The sequence below is a fragment of the Colobus angolensis genome, unplaced genomic scaffold, assembly GCF_000951035.1.
Source record: "Colobus angolensis palliatus isolate OR3802 unplaced genomic scaffold, Cang.pa_1.0 Scaffold44, whole genome shotgun sequence".
NCBI classification, from domain to species: Eukaryota; Metazoa; Chordata; class Mammalia; order Primates; family Cercopithecidae; genus Colobus; species Colobus angolensis.
In genome coordinates, this window is record NW_012117821.1 from 1,666,125 (window position 1) to 1,681,366 (window position 15,242).

Genomic DNA, 15,242 nt, shown 5'->3' on the forward strand with positions numbered 1-15,242 from the left:
CGCTGCTTGGGCGGGGAGGATTGACTCCTGCGGGCCGCCGTCCGCGCTATAAAAGCTGCGGCGCGTCCTCTCTCGTCCTCTGCGCGCGCCGGCGGCTGCCATGGTGGCTCGGCTCATTGGATTCTCCTGCCGCCCCTTTCCCGAGCGCCTGCGCGGGCCCCGCCCTGCATTCTTGCTCTCGCGGGCGCTGCGCGGCCTAAGGGACTCGGCTGCCGGCCTCCGGGTGCGGGGTGGGGGCGGGCTCTGACCTGGGACGGCCTGGCCGCGTGAGCCGCGGGATGGGGCCCGGGCCCCGCAGGAGGCGCCGCTGCTGTGTTCCTTGGTGGCGAAGGCCTGCCCGTCCCTGCGCGGTTTCCAGCCAGGAAGCTTCGAGAATCCTGGTGTGAGTTCAGTGCGCGAATTCGGATCTTAGAGAAAAGCACCCCGTTCTCCCACGACCCTTCCGCTCCTGCTGCTGCTTCCCGAGTCGCTGAGGCTGTGGGAAGATGTTTGTCGGCGTCTTTGAAAAATGGATTTCTTAGGCAGTGTCCACGCGTCCGGTGGTTTCCGTGTCACTGTGGCTGCTCAGCGGGAGGCTGTTCTGGCCGGAGGAGGACTGCTCAGTTGTCCGGCGGGCATTCCGCCTCGTGGTCCTGGTCCCTTGGTACCTGCAGGGGATCAGCAGCCCGCGTTCCGTGGCACTGTGTTGTAACTCCAGCTTCCCCTCCCGCGAATTAACCAGAGAGTAAGGGGAGAAAGGAACATGGGTCGGATTTTTCTAGAATGGTCCTTGTGACAGTGAGCTTTCTGGTGGCAGGGATCATTTTTGATCCGCCCTCCTGGAGACCAGGAACGCGGCCTTTTTTTTTTTTTTTGATACAGAGTCTCGCTCTGTAGCTCAGGCTGGAGTGCAGTGGCGCGATCTCAGCTCACTGCCATGTCTGCCTCCTGGGTTTAAGCGATTTTCCTGCTTCAGCCTCCCGAGTAGCTGGGATTACAGGCGCCCGCCACAAGGCCAGCTAACTTTTTTTTTTTTTTTTGTATTTTTAGTAGAGACGGGATTTCACCATGTTGGCCAGGCTGGTTTTGAACTCCTGACCTCAAGTGATCCGCCTGCCTCGGCCTCCCAAAAAATGCAGTGTTAGTGTGATGCCCTTCTGTGGTGTTTGCAAGATTTATACAAAATTGGGGTTTCTTTTTTCTCTAGGACCGGTGCTCACTGGAAACGGCATGTGCTTGGGGTGTTGGGTAAGTTGGTACATTGGAGCTGGAACAGGGTCAATCCTCCAGTGTAACTAAGCCCTGCTGTGCCACATCTTCAGTGACTGGAGGGACCAGTCGGTCTTGTGTTCACATTGTGGCTAGAAGCTGTCTCTCCAGGGGAATAAAAACGGATTATTTCATCTTCTACAGGACGCTGCCCCTAGAGGCGTTGCAGCTGTGGCTGCCGTGTCACATCTGTGTCATTAGGTGGCAGAGATTAGAGAGGCTATGTCTACGCTCAGCGTTCTGCCCCGTGAACGTTTGAATGTTTGATAGTCTGACACTCCTATTATATGGACAGGCATCTGTTTTCCTTCGCTGGTATCAGAGAGAGGGCAGGCCTTGTGAGTGGGCTTTCTAACCCTTGTTCTGGGCTAGGCTGGCCGCTAGGGGTCTGAAGGGATAGTGGGACGGTAGAGGGTGCCTTCAGGAGCAGCCTTCAGGAGTGAGTTTTAAGAACCTGTGAGAGGATCGGTCAGGTCTGGCATGCATTGGGTCATGCCATACACCGTGTCAGGATCACGCAGGACAGGACTGGGGAAGGGTTTGCTGGTGTCTCAGTTAACAGCAGCAACGGCAGCCACTTGTGTCCTTGATTCTTTGCCAGGCGTTCTTGTTATTTAACACAGGAAGGAGGTGACTGCCTGTGATGGACTTCCAGTGTGCGCACAGGCCAGGGTGACCGGGCTGACCTGCACCAGCCCTGATCAAGGTAAGAGGTGAGGCGGAAGCTTGCCCTCCCTCCCTGCCTGCCCTTGCTGCTGGGTGGGTGTGAGCGGCTGCCCTGCAGATGCTGTCCTGGACCTGTCGGCACCAGACAGTTGCTCTGCTGTGCCTGTGACCTCGGGGCAAAGAGGAAGTGGCGATTTCTACACTCAATGCCCGGGAACCAGTGGGCACTGAGAATGGTTTATGGCCTGACATGACATGACTTGCAGCCAAAGCCAGGCAGCGTTTGGGTTTTGCTTTGGAAAACACCTTACCTGCTTTGCTCCATGAGGGAGGGGCAGCAACATTGCTGGGAACCCTGAGGTGTAGATATGTATAAATGAGGTGCGTGTGTATCTGAAGCTCCGGGCACTCGTGGGGTTACCAGGAGTGTGCGTCTCACTCCCAGGCCTTGTTCTGGAAATGATTCTGCAGGTCTGTCTGGGAGGCCTTGGGCAAGTTTGACTAAGAGCAGTTGAGCTGGGATAAACAGGCTATTTGGAAAGAGGAATCCTCTCCTCAGAATGGGTAGGAATGGGGGTACAGAGGCCAAAGACACAGCCTGCACGTCCTGCAATGCCTGGGACACCCCACAGTGAAGAGTGATGTGGCTGTAAATGTCAGCAGTGCCAGTGTTCAATTTCTAAGAGATCGCATCAAGAAAGATAACTTTAAAATACAGTTTCCGGAGGCCGAGTGCGCTGGCTCAGGCCTGTAGTCCCAGCACTTTGGGAGGTCGAGGCAGGTGGATCACCTGAGGTCAGGAGTTCGAGACCAGCCTGAAACCCCGTCGCTACTAAAAATACAAAAATTAGCCAGGTGTGGTGGCGCGAGCCTGTAATCCCAGCTATTTGGGAGGCTGAGGCAGGAGAATTGCTTGAACCCGGAAGGTAGAGGTTGCAGTGAGCCAAGATCATGCCACTGCACTCCAGCCTGGGCAACAGAGTGGGACTCTGTCTTGGAAAAAAAGAAAGTTTCAGGATTTCATAAATTGGGTTCCCTGAAGGTCATTTGGTGAATCCAGGTTAAAGAACCCTGGTCTGCATCACTGTCTTTGTTTGTTTTTCAGATGCAGAGGCCAGGATGTGGGCCCAGCACTGTGCGGGAGGCTGGCTGGAATAAAGGTACAGATACAGGCCTTGCCCCCTCTGGGACCACTGGCACTAGGGGTGTTTGCAGCCTCAGAGCCCAGTTTTCCACAAGCCCACCTGCCCCCAGGGCCACAGCTGCATCTCTTGCTCTGCTTTCATTACAGGGATGGGCAGGCTGGCATGGAGGCACCCGCTGCCCCTGCCTGGGTAGTACTGTGTATTCCAGCCAGGGGCCACTGCCAGGACCACGCCTCCATTTTCATAGGGCAATTCTTAAGTTCTGCCATTGTGGTATTCTGGTGGGAAAAAAGAACCGGTTGCTTGTCTGTTTTTGAACTGCCTGGAACCTAAGATCCTGAATTTTTTTTCCCCTCTAAGGGGGAAAATCTATATGGAAAACGTTTATTTTAAAATACAGGATGAAGTGAATTAAAAGATTTAATGCACATTTCTTCAAGGACAATATTTCTGTGTTGGCAAAATTTGAGAATAAATTGGCCTCGAACGGAATGGACTGTCTTGACTCAGATGTTGGGAGCAGAGCCCAGCCTGAAGAAGGGTGTTGCTGTGGTGGGATCTTCTCCTGGGGGACGGTTGCTGGTTGCCTTGGGCTACTGGGGAGAGCGCATGGGGCTGGAGAAGTTTCTAGGGAATGAGTTGTACATCTCATGGCTGGATTTTGTAAAATCAGTTTTTAAAATAATGTGTAAATCTGTTTTGTTACTAGAACACCTTTTTGTTCTGTTGTGTCACGGTCCAGGTTTAGGGGTACTGGTCATTGGCTGTTGCAGAAGCTGCTGTGTTTGGGGAACTGCCCTGGCGGCTTCAGAGGTGTGTGCGGGTTGAAGGGCAGGCAAGGGCTCTGGAACAGACCTCACCTTGTACTAACACCTGAGGGCCGCCTCCCCAGGATTCAGGGCCTCACCCCAGCCCAAGGGCCTGGATCCACAGCAGGCGCAGGGTCCCGTGCGCAGCATCGATGGAGCTCAGGGTACTCAGCCCTGGGCATTACATAAAAGCTGTTTATTGACATCACATTCTTCAGAGTAACAAACCCCCTTGGCGGGCCCTCCTGCCAGGATGTCCACCTTTGCTCTGAGCTGGGATCTCATGTCTGTGGTGTTGGAATCCAGAGCCCTAACCTTAGGGGAGTGATTTTGCAACAGTTGCATTTCATACCTTCTGACGGGATTCCTTGAGGGCAGGCTGGACCCTGGCTGCCCATCAGGAGTACTTGGTGTTGGAGATCTTCTTCCAGAGCAGAGTCTTGAGGTGACTGAGCACCAGTGAGTGATGGGCCTCCACCTGGCTGGCCAGCCCGCTCAGCGTGGTGCAGGTGCGCAGCTGCGTGCCCAGCTCCTCGCGGAGGTCGGCGGGCGCGCCAGGCAGCAGGTAGCCCCGTAGCAGCGCGCACACCTTGGCCAGGTTGGGCTGGATGAGGTCGCCCTTGCACTGCCGCATGAGCCTGTCACACGGGGCCCTGCAGTCGCGCCCGTAGGTGCAGTCAGCGCTGTCCTCGCAGCGGCGGCCCCGCAGGAAGCGGCGCACGGCGGCCTCGGGTGCCACCTGCTGCAGGTCGGCCATCTTGAAGTCATAGGTGGCCGTGTAGCCCACGTTGGCCAGTGTGGTCTCACACATGTAGAAAGTCCCATAGGAGCCGTGGAAGAGCTCCTCGACGAACTCCAGCAGGCCGATGGCGATCTTGGCCCGCCAAGGCCACGCAGGCCCCAGCCACTGCTGGAGGGCACCCTGCAGGGCAGGCGGCAGCAGCGGGCGCAACAGGGGTGGCAGGGCAGCTGCGTGCCAGGCGCCGTGGGGCACGCCCTCGGTGAGGTAGAGGTCCCCGCAGTAGCCCAGCAGTCTGGAGGCGTGCTCCTTCTCCTGCAGGGACAGCAGCAGCAGGAACTCGTTACGCTGCAGCAGGGCCCACACAGATTTGGCTTCCGCCAGGGACACCCGGTTGTCCTTGTTGAAGTCGGCCATGAGCAGGACCTGGCCAACCAGCGCTGGCAGGGAAGGCAGGTCTCCCAGGTTCGCCTGGTGTTTGGGACCAAGAGAAAGGAAAAGCCAGTTGATTGGATGTCTGGGAGCACAACCTGGCTTTGACCTGGGGGGTCTGCCAACCAGACCAGCACTCTGCCAGGTTAGGGGTCCCAGCCCACAGCTACATGGGGGAAGGAGGCAGCCAGCAAGGTGCCCACTCACTCTCCTGGCCTGTGTTGCTGCTGCCGGACAGACCTCCCGTCTCCCAGCAGCCTTGGGTGTACCTGGGGAGCTCGGGGGTGGGCACCTGAGCAGAGAAGCCTCAAAGCTTCCCTGAGGATGAGAATGCCCTCCGCAGAGGGCAGAGGGCATGCGCTGGCTGAAGCCCTAGGAAGCGGCCCCTCTCTGCAAGCCCTGGTCTCCACTTGGGGCACCTGCCGTGCTTGACCCATGGCCCTTGACTGCAGGAGCCTCCTCTCGACCTCAGCTGCCAGCCCACCGGTGCCCCCAGCCCTGGAGAGGCTCCTTCCCTGGCAGGCCTCCTGCCCAGGGGCTGGAGGATAGGAGGTCTGCCCGGGGTCCACTTGGGCCCATCTATGCCTTTGTGCTGAGCATGTTGGTGCCAGGGCCGCCTGCTGCGCACATGACCGTGGTGTGGACTCCTGCCCTGCCCCTCAGGAGAGCTACCTGACCTTGAGGAAGCTGAGGGTCATCTCCCGGAATTCCTTGATGGAGGTGCCCCGGGTGGGCTTGTCGAACAGCACCAGCTCCCGCCGGGGGGCCGCATCCGACCGGGCCTTGGAGTTGAGGGTCTCCTCGATGCCACACTTGATGGTTACATCCTTATCCCGCCAGAGCCCACTGTACACCTGGACAGGGCCATAGAGGTCCTCCGTGCAGACGTCCCCCCCACACTGCACCGGCAATATCAGCCCCAGGCACCCCCGCCCTGCCCATGACCATACCTGTTGGGCGGGGGCTGCCGAGAGGCAGGTCCTCCACTCCACCATATGCAGCTCACACAGGTCCTGGCAGACGGAGCCCGAGATGATCCCCTTGCGGTACTGGTCACACTGAGGAGACAGGTGCAGGGTGTGCTGGGGTGGGGCAGCCACATCCCTGCCCCATTGAGCCCCTCGCCACAGGCCCGAAGCCCAGCTGCACCCGTTCCTCCAGGACCCCTGGGAGGGAGAGGCCACAGGTAGGGCCAGGTGGGTGGGAAGGGGGCATGGAGGGCCAAGCACCCATCACCATGGTCACTCCGTCCCAGCACCCACTGGGCCCCTGTTCTTTGGCCATCTTTTCTCAGACCCCCAAACTGCCAGAGCTGGCGACGGGGCCACCTCCAGTCCACACCCGTCCCCGAGCCACACTGTGGGCCCAGCACCCGCCAGCTGGCAGGGGCCTCCACTTGCTGCAGTTGGAAAGCTGCCAGCCCCTCACAGGCAGTGCCGGGGCCCTGGGCCATGCCATTGCTGGCCGCAGGATGGGGCTGTTGGCTGCAGGGGCAGCCCTGCCAACCCTCCGGTCCGGTCCCGTCCCCACCACCCTGGCTCCTGTAACGGGATGGCTCAGCAAAGGCCACTGCCTGGACATGAGACAAACACCGCACCCAGTGTCAAGCCCGGGCCAGGGCCAGAGGCAGGAACCTGGAGGCAGCTCTCCCGCCGACCCAGCTCTCTGGGCCGTCCAGGTATTGGCCGGTGAATAGAATTCACCCTAGTCTCTAATGTCTACACCACCAGCTGCCGCGCGCGCTCTCTCTGCCTGACTCTTCATTCCTGCCTCGGGTGACGCCGGGAGGGAGGATGGCCCCCTGATTCATGGTGCCCTCCCTGCCCGGGTCAGTAAGTGAGACATCTCTGAACTTGTTTCCCATCGTGGTGCTGACTGGACGGCGTCTTCCGTCTGAAGGGCCAGGAGCTGCCCCGCCCGGGCAGGGCTTTCCCCAGGACACCAGGAAGAACAGAAGGGTGGGCTCTTGGTGCCAGAGCGATGATCAGGCTGGTAGAACCTGGACAGGAGTCAGGCACGAGCCACAGGGCGTCTGTCAGAGAAGCAGCCCCCAGTCAGAGGTCAAACAGTTGGGTGTCAACCCGTGAAGGGCGCCGCGCCCAGCCCCTCTGCTCCCTGTCAGGGCGGGCTGCCAGCCATTCTCCACTGGACAGTCATGGGGGCTCTCAGGACAGATCCTGGTGCCCAGAGCCACACCTGCATGGCAGCTTCCGGGTGGGTTTCCACTGCTCCCAGGCTTGGGGCTCCTCCTGTCCCAAGGACTTGGCCTCCATCTTCGGCCCGTCCCAACCTTCCCTAGGCTGAGGCGGGAGCACAGGCCGCGGCCTCACTGTTTGCCCCACGTGCAGCCAGGATAGGGCTCACCGCCAGAGCTGACAGCCTCAAGGGTACCCCTGGTGTGGAGTGGGCAACGGAGCCCCAGCCTTGACCTCCTCTCCCAGCCCCTTGAGGCCAGGGCCCAGGCTCAAGCACTCTTCTGTCAAGAGCTGTTTGTCAAGGCTTAGAAAATGGATCCCTGGGGCCCCACAATGACTCCGGGCCTGTCCTTCCCGGTCCCACAGGCCCCCTCCTTAGCCAGACCCCCAGGGAGACACTGTTAGTGGTAATTAAATCAGGCCTGGGGCTGGCTGCCGCCCCTCCTCAGCCCCCACCCCAGCTCCAGGAGCCTGGCAGCCCCTGAATCCCAGCGCCCCGCGGGAGGTGACAGATGCAGCTGGCCCGCCCCTCTGGGAGTGGGGGGAGAATTCCTGGATGTACAGCCTCCGTTGCCATGGAGCCTGGCCAAGCAGGCTTGGAGGGAGCCAGGGAAGTGAGCTGTGGAACACCCCGCCCTCCAGGGTGGGGGAGAGGGAGGGTCCCTGCCCCCCCGCCCTGCACACCAAGGATGGGGACAAAAGTGAGATGGGCCAACCAGAGGCCGAGGACCCCGCCACAAGAGGCATGAAGGCAGTGTCTGTCCCAGCAGCAAGAAAACACCGGCTCTTCATCAAGACAGAAAAAAAAAATGAAGGCAAACCGTACACTTGTCCAACCCTCCACCTTGTAGGCAGGCCCTTCACTACTGGAGTCCACTCCAGTCCCCAGACCAGCCCCCTGCGCCCGGAGCCCCAGACCCCAGGAGGATGCCCTGCTCCTGGCACACAGTGGGGCCGGGGAAGGAGCCTGTCAGCCACGCTGCCCTCTGCCAGGCTGGGGCTGGGGTCGGGGCTCAGGGTCCCCCAGGGGAGGGAAGATGGAGCTGCCCCCATGGTCCTGGGTGCCTCCCTGTACCTAGCAGGGTGGGGAGAGGCTTCCTCAGAGGCTGAGGTGGGTGTGTACTTGGCCTCCTCAGGGTCCCCAGCCAGTCCCCTCACTGCCCAGCCTGTTACCTGTCTGCAGCAGAGCTCAGTGCGGTCTCACAGTCCAGTTCGTGGCCTCTCGAGGGCCCTGGTGGAACCTGGGACTGGCCCTACACTGCTGCTGCCTCGCTGTGTGAGCTGGGCCAGCCTCTCCGGCTCTCTGAGGCATCCAATGCCTCCACGAGGCGGGGCAGGGAGCCTCCTCTGGAAAGGAGGGGACGTCTCCATGGCCCCTGCAGTGGCTTCAGGAGAGCTCAACTTGGCCTGACCCCTGGGAAGGCTCTCAGCAGCCAGGGAAACCCCCGCTGGGCGAAGGGCCAGGGCACCCTGGGAAACTGACACTGCAGCCTCCTGTTGTTTGCGGGGGGCACCTCCTCCTGCTCCTCAGTGGCCTCTGCGGTTGGCACCCAGTAGGTGCTCAGAACCCACCCGGCCATGTGAATCCTCAGCTCACTCCCACCCACCCCTATCCACAACACCCTGGCCCGGAGGTCCGGCCCCTCCACCTCCTCCGTCCTTCTAGGAGCTCCAGGGGTGCATCTGCTCGGGGCACAGGCCTCCTCACTCATGGCCCCAGGATGAGCCCAATGTGCCACCTTCCTGCCCTGCTGAGTTCAGAGGCGCCCTGGACTTCAAGGGTGAGCAAGGCCTGGTGCCAGGAGCCTGGAGGCCTCCCCTGGGCTGGCATGGGTTCCAAACAAATCCTGGGCACAGAAGCTCGCCTAGCTCCGGACCCCACACCCCACTCCTCCACTGCGACCTCTGGGCCTTTCCACATGGCCCCCGTCAGAAATGGCTCTGTGGGGAACGGGCCTGCCCATGCCCAGCCGGGCAGCTTCACCACCCAGCTGCCAGGAGAGGCGCCCTCCCCATCTGACGGAGGAGACACTGAACTTGGGGTCTCCCTGCACCCAATCCCCCTGTGACAACCCACAGTGGCCGCTGCTACAGGCCAGATCCACCTATGCCCTGGCCTGACCCCAAGGGGAGTGGAGGCATGGGAACCCTGGTCATCAGGCAGGCTGGGGTCAGAATTCGGTGGGGGACCTGCCCAGTTCTGGGCGAGTCTAGGGTTTGCCAGGAAGACAGAGCTGGGATGACCTCCCCCCAGCCAGCTAGTCACAGGGTGTGCAGAGGAGCAGGGGGTCACCTTGGTGTGCACTCATGTGGACATGCTTGCTCCCAGACACACACATGCTCACATACACCAGCGGACTTAGCCCTGTCTCCCTGAGGTGGAGGCTGTGGAGGACCCTGCCCTGCCGCCTGCCCTGCCACCTGCCTCGGGGAATCCCTGGTCCCAGGGGAGCTAGCAAGGCCACTAAGGCCAGCACACGGGAGTCTCCATCCTGGGCCACTGAGGATATCACGTGGGGGGGCACCATCCGGCCAATGGGGACACCACACAGGGGTCTCTACCCCGGCCAGTGAGGCCAGCTGCCCACCCCAGGCTTCCTGCTAAACATCCTCCCTCCCAAACATTTCTGGAGTCTGCCCTGCCCCCAGCCCCCAGCCTCTCTCTCTCTCTCCTGAGCCCCTGCAGCCACCCCCACGTCTCCCCTGTCCTCCCCTGGACCCGTCCTCCACACCCAGTCTGAGGCAGCTTTGCAGATCCCACCTAGAAACCCATGTGCCTTGTGAACCCTGGATCTGGGGAGGAAGGTGTCTCCAGGGCCTGGTGCCCCTGCGTCTAGGGCAACAAAGGGGCACAGCCCAGTCCCCAGCCCACACACGCAACACTTACAATGACCACCTGGCAGACGTGGCCACGACAGCGCTCCGAGTAAGACGAGTAGTGCTCGTATACCAGCCAGCTGCCCGCAAAGATGCCCAGCCATGCCAGGAAGATGCACCGGACCCTGAGGCCGGGGAGCCGACCCTGTAGGGGAAGGGGCTACATGAGGAGGTGCCCTCGGGGCACCCACACTTGGGGTGTGCTCAACCTCACTTCCCACGGGAAGGGCCTGTGGATCCACCCCAGCCTTCCCCTGCCATCCCCTTGGCCCACTGGTGCCCCCATCTTCTAGAATCACCCCCAGCTCAGCGATACCCGCTCCTGGCTCTGCCTCCCCCGGGTCACTTAACGGGCTGCAGGGGCTGGAGGTGGGGGCAGGCGCTGTCCAGACTTTCAGTGTTATGGGCAGGTACAAATAAATGTCAAAAGCAGGGGACTACGGGGTGGCCAATTCTTTCCTCTGCTGAATGAAGATTTTTTTTTTCTGAGAGGGAGTCTGACTCTGTACCCCATGCTGGAGTGCAATGGCGCGATCTCCTCTCACTGCAACCTCTGCCTCCCGGGTTCAAGTGATTCTCCGGCCTCAGCCTCCCGAGTAGCTGGGATTACAGGCACGCACCACTGCACCCGGCTAATTTTTGTATTTTCAGTAGAGACGGGGTTTCACCATGTTGGCCAGGCTGGTCTTGAACTCCTGACCTCAGGTAATCCACCTGCCTCAGCCTCCCAAAGTGCTGGGATTACAGGTGTGAACCACCGCGACTGGCCGAATGAAGCTATTTTTTACAAAGCTTTCCTATCCTGACCTCATTTCATAACATCATCACCTCCGCACAAGGTGCGCGCGCCCACCGCGCGTGACACTGCCCCTATTTTTCCCACTGTAATGGAGATGGGTAGGAAGTTCCGGCCGGAACAGGCCTGCAAAGAGAACCAGGTTTGGAGAACAGGACCCCAGGAGCCCAACGCAGCCACATCTTGGAAGCCTTTAAGAGACGCAGGTGGGGCCGGGCGCGGTGGCTCAAGCCTGTAATCCCAGCACTTTGGGAGGCCGAGATGGGCGGATCACGAGGTCAGGAGATCGAGACCATCCTGGCTAACACGGTGAAACCCCGTCTCTACTAAAAAATACAAAAAGCTAGCCGGGCGAGGTGGCGGGCGCCTGTAGTCCCAGCTACTCGGGAGGCTGAGGCAGGAGAATGGCCTAAACCCGGGAGGCGGAGCTTGCAGTGAGCTGAGATTCGGCCACTGCACTCCAGCCTGGGCGTCCGTCTCAAAAAAAAAAAAAAAAAAAAAAAAAAGACGCAGGTGGGCCAGGCGCGGTGGCTCACCCTGTAAACCCAGCACTCTGGGAGGCTGAGGTGGGCAGATTGCTTGAGCCCAGGAGTTTGAGACCATCCTGGGCAACATAGTGAAACCCTGCCTCTACAAAAATACAAAAATTAGCTAGGTGCAGTGGCTCACCCTGTAATCCCAGCTTTTTGGGAGGCTGAGGTGGGTGGCTTGCTTGAGCTCAGCAGTTCGAGACCAGCCTGGGCAAAACATGGCAAAACCCCATCTCTACTAAAAATACAGAAATTAGCTGGGCATGGTGACTCACGCCTGTAGTCCCAGCTACTTGGGAGGCTGAGGCTGGAGGATTGACTGAACCCGGGAGGTTGAAGCTGCAGTGAACTGTCACCGCACACTACACTCCAGCCTGGGTGACAAAGCGAGACCCTGTCCCAAAAAAAAAAAAAGACGCAGACTCAGACACTGATGTTCACAACAGCCCAGCGGTGGGCAGTCCTTGAGTTCGCAGCAAGCAGATGGAAGAGCAGCTGTGTCTATCCTATCCACACTGCGGAGTGACTGCGCCCTGAGAAGGAAGGAGATTCTGACATTCACCCAGCAGGGAGGAATACCAGGACAAGAGGCTCAGTGGAACGAGCCCATCACCGAAGCACGAATCCTGCAGGACCCACTTACACGAGGTCCCCAGAGTCGCCAAAACCATAGAGACAGGAAGGAGAGTGGAGGGAGTTGGGGGCTTGGAAGTGACTGGGAGTGTTTGTTTGATGCGGACAGAGCTTCAGTTTGGGAAATTGGAGAGCTCTGTGGATGGAGGGAGGTGACGGCTGCATAAAGAGAATCCTTTATTTGGTGCCATTAAACTGTGCACTTAAACAGGGTTAAGATGATACATTTTATGCTATATGTATTTTACCACAGTTAAAAATTAAGGCCAGGCACGGTGGCTCACGCCTGTAATCCCAGCACTTTGGGAGGCCGAGGCAGGCAGATCACCTGAGGTCAGGAGTTCGAGACCAGCCTGACCAACATGGAGAAACGCCATCTCTACTAAAAGTACAAAATTAGCCAGGCGTGGTGGCGCATGCCTGTAATCCCAGCTACTTGGGAGGCTGAGGCAGGAGAATCGCTTGAACCCAGGAGGCGGAGCTTGCAGTGAGCGGAGATCACGCCAGTGCACTCCAGCCTGGGTGACAGAGCGAGACTCCATCTCAAAAAAAAAAAAAAAAAAAGGAATCACGCAGCCTCTGGCCCCTGCCTAAAACTCTGTCCCAGACATCTGGGAACCAGCTTTTTGGAAGGGCTCCAGGTCACTCTGCCATCCTCAGCCCCTCTGCCTTGGTTTCCCTGCTGGCACAAGGAGGCTCAGGCTGCTGGGCGATCCATCCCCATCCAGGCCTCCAAGCTGGGCTTCCAAGGGTGACAGCCAGGGACAGCTGCGTGCCGCCTTCCCTCTCCCCAGCCCCCTAGCAAATTTCAGGCCTCTCAGGCACTGTCCAGGAGTGGCCAGCAGAGGGGCCTTGTCCTATGCAGGGGCTCAGACATCACTGACCTGCAGCTGAAGGGTGAAGGGCCCAGGCTTGGGGGCCAGCTTCCCCTCAGAGAGGCCCCACCGCTGGCTCCAAGCACTCCCTGTGGCCTCCTGTCCACCTGCGGCCAGGGAGAGGCTACCCACTGGTCACATCCTCCTCCTGGCAGTGCCTGGCCACACCCCCACCTGCCCAAGTCAGAGCCCCCGTCAGAGGTCGTGGGCTACAGCCCTGCTCAGGCCGTGAGCAGGGGACGCCTCCCTGAAATGGGGCCACCAGCTACTCAACGAGGACAAGGCACAGTCCAGGCAGCTGAGGTCATTTTTCTGGTTCTTTCAGGAGGGGTGGGCCCTGGCCTCCTGCTTCCCTGGCATCCACTCACTGATGGCTGCCCCAGGCAGGGCTACAGAGGGAGGACCCCAGCAGCTGGGGAAGGGCCCAGAGCTCCAGTAGCAGTGGGGTCCTGGGGGGCCTGGAGCAGAGGGCATGGCTCCGGTGGGGGGAGCCCTCCAGGCCCAGGTTGGTCTCGCCCCCTCAGACCACTTGTCCTGGGCACTGAATCTGTTTCCGGCAGACTTGCTCAAGATGAAAAACAGGAAAGCAGAGAAACAATGCGGGGTGGGTGTTGTTCTGGCAGGATAAGGTCGGACAGCTCCGTCTGGGGTGAACGATCCCGAAGCAGGGCCAGGCAGGGAGGCCCAGCATGGGCGGAGCCTCGGAGGACAGCCAGGAGGAGGGAGGCTGCAGCTGGTGCTGGGCCCAGGGCTGACCCCAGCTGGGGACAGTGACACCAAGCTAGGGACTTACCCAGTTCTGCTCCCCAGAGCCCTGCCTGGGCTTGGGCCAGGGCCTATTTCCGCCTGGCCAGCTCTGGTTCATCCCCCAGGTCTTTTGTTGTTGTTGTTCTCTTGAGACAAGGTCTTGCTGTGTTGCCCAGGTTGGAGTGCAGTGGTGCGTCACAGCTCACTGCAGCCTCGAACTCCCAGCTTCAAGTGACCCTCCCACCAAGCCTCCCAAGTTCTTGGCATTACAGGCATGAGCCACCTTGCCCAGCTCTCCCCCAGGTCTTGATCTTCCCCAGCTGCCATCCCTGACCCCGCTGTGGGTCCTGGGATCCCAAGCAGCTGCTCTGCAAGGCCCCCATAGTGCTCCCTGGCCCACCCTGGCTCCTGGGCCTGGGGCACAGAGGGATGGGCAAAGCTTGAGTGTGAAGGTGGCTCCACCATCCAGGACCTGGGCTGAGGCTTTGCAGGGGCAGGTGGGGACCAGCTGCCAGTGTAGCCACTTGGAGGGTGGGGAGGGTCACCCACGGGATGGAACAGCACAGTGGTCCTCAGCCCAGCAGGTTCAGACCATGGGCTGGGAGCCCCACAGCACTGACCCAGAAAGGCAGTTCACAAGGCCAGGAAACTGAGGCCACTAGAGGGGCAGGCTGGACTCCGACCAGGGCTCTGGCCCCGAGCCAGCCACCCTGGGAACAGCCAACACCCCTCTCCTGCCATTCCTGGGCGGAGCTCCAAGCATCAGCATCTCCTCTGCAGCCGCTGGTTGAGGCCCTTCCTCCTGGGAGGGGACCACTGTGCACCCCACCTCCCAGCGACTGGGGTGGTCCTCAGCTAAGGGTGGTCCCCTTAGCTCTCACCCTGCCCCAAGGCTGAGCCGGGACCACCACACCCTGAAGCCCCAGGTGGGCACAGAGGGTCTCGCTGCAATCTGTGAGTTGCTGGGTTCCATACACTCTTCCCAGAAGGGGAGCTGAGGCCAGCCAGGCCCTGAGCTCAGGCAGGACCCTGGCAGGGTTCCTCCTGCTGACCCGGGACCACCCTGCGGGGACCAGGGAGGTACAGGCAGATCTGACCAGGACTGGCTCCTCTGGCAGATGCTTGGGGTCCTCGAGGGGTCTGGGAAGGCATCCCGTCAGAGGCTGGGCCCTGGATGATTGGAGCCTGATGGGCCTGGCCTGCATCTCGCCAAAGCAGAAGGTGAAAGGGCGCCTGGCAGCCGGAACCCAAGGCAGCCCGGGTCTCCCATGCGGACCCGGCAACGCCCCTGGACGGGACGGTGACTTGTTCAAGGTCATCCCGGGGTCAGGGCAGGGTCCCTGCGCTATGGCTGGCTGATGGGATGAAGGGGCGGGGGACAGGGAGGTCATGTCCTTGCCAGGGCGTTTCTGTGTGTCCCAAGTTTTCTACCGCAGAATAACACACCTTATTTTTTAATGGAAGAAAAGAGGAAAGGGCTTTTGTGTGGTTTCTGGGCCTGGGGGGCAGGGACCGCCTGCAGGGCGGGGCGGGGGACCTCTAGGCCGCAG

General features: G+C 60.2%; 1 protein-coding gene and 1 long non-coding RNA gene across 2 annotated transcripts; one reads left to right on the forward strand and one right to left on the reverse strand.

The window, feature by feature from the left end:
- The first annotated feature begins 77 nt into the window (after positions 1-77).
- LOC105522707 lies at positions 78-3,551 on the forward strand. The gene is made up of 3 exons (XR_001003487.1): positions 78-380; positions 1,187-1,954; positions 3,020-3,551. It is a non-coding gene; the product is annotated as an uncharacterized LOC105522707 (long non-coding RNA).
- Positions 3,552-4,258: 707 nt separating this feature from the next.
- On the reverse strand, positions 4,259-13,419 carry FAM69B (family with sequence similarity 69, member B). The gene is made up of 6 exons (XM_011957406.1): positions 13,314-13,419; positions 12,955-13,052; positions 10,122-10,271; positions 5,990-6,097; positions 5,717-5,893; positions 4,259-5,078 (listed from the first exon to the last, which is right to left on the reverse strand). Exons 1-6 carry the CDS (start codon positions 13,417-13,419, stop codon positions 4,266-4,268), a joined length of 1,452 nt encoding a protein of 483 aa, XP_011812796.1. The 3' UTR covers positions 4,259-4,265.
- Positions 13,420-15,242: the final 1,823 nt, after the last annotated feature.

Bases quoted from the DNA above. Each gene is read 5' to 3' on its own strand.
- FAM69B (XM_011957406.1), bottom strand. From the start codon at position 13,419: ATGCCCTCTGCTCCAGGCCCCCCAGGACCCCACTGCTACTGGAGCTCT. The intron at 13,053-13,313 runs GTGAGTGGATGC...CCCTGGCCGCAG, and splicing joins CCTGCCTGGGGCAGCCATCA to GTGGACAGGAGGCCACAGGG. The intron at 5,079-5,716 runs GTCAGGTAGCTC...CCCAAACACCAG, and splicing joins TGACCCTCAGCTTCCTCAAG to GCGAACCTGGGAGACCTGCC.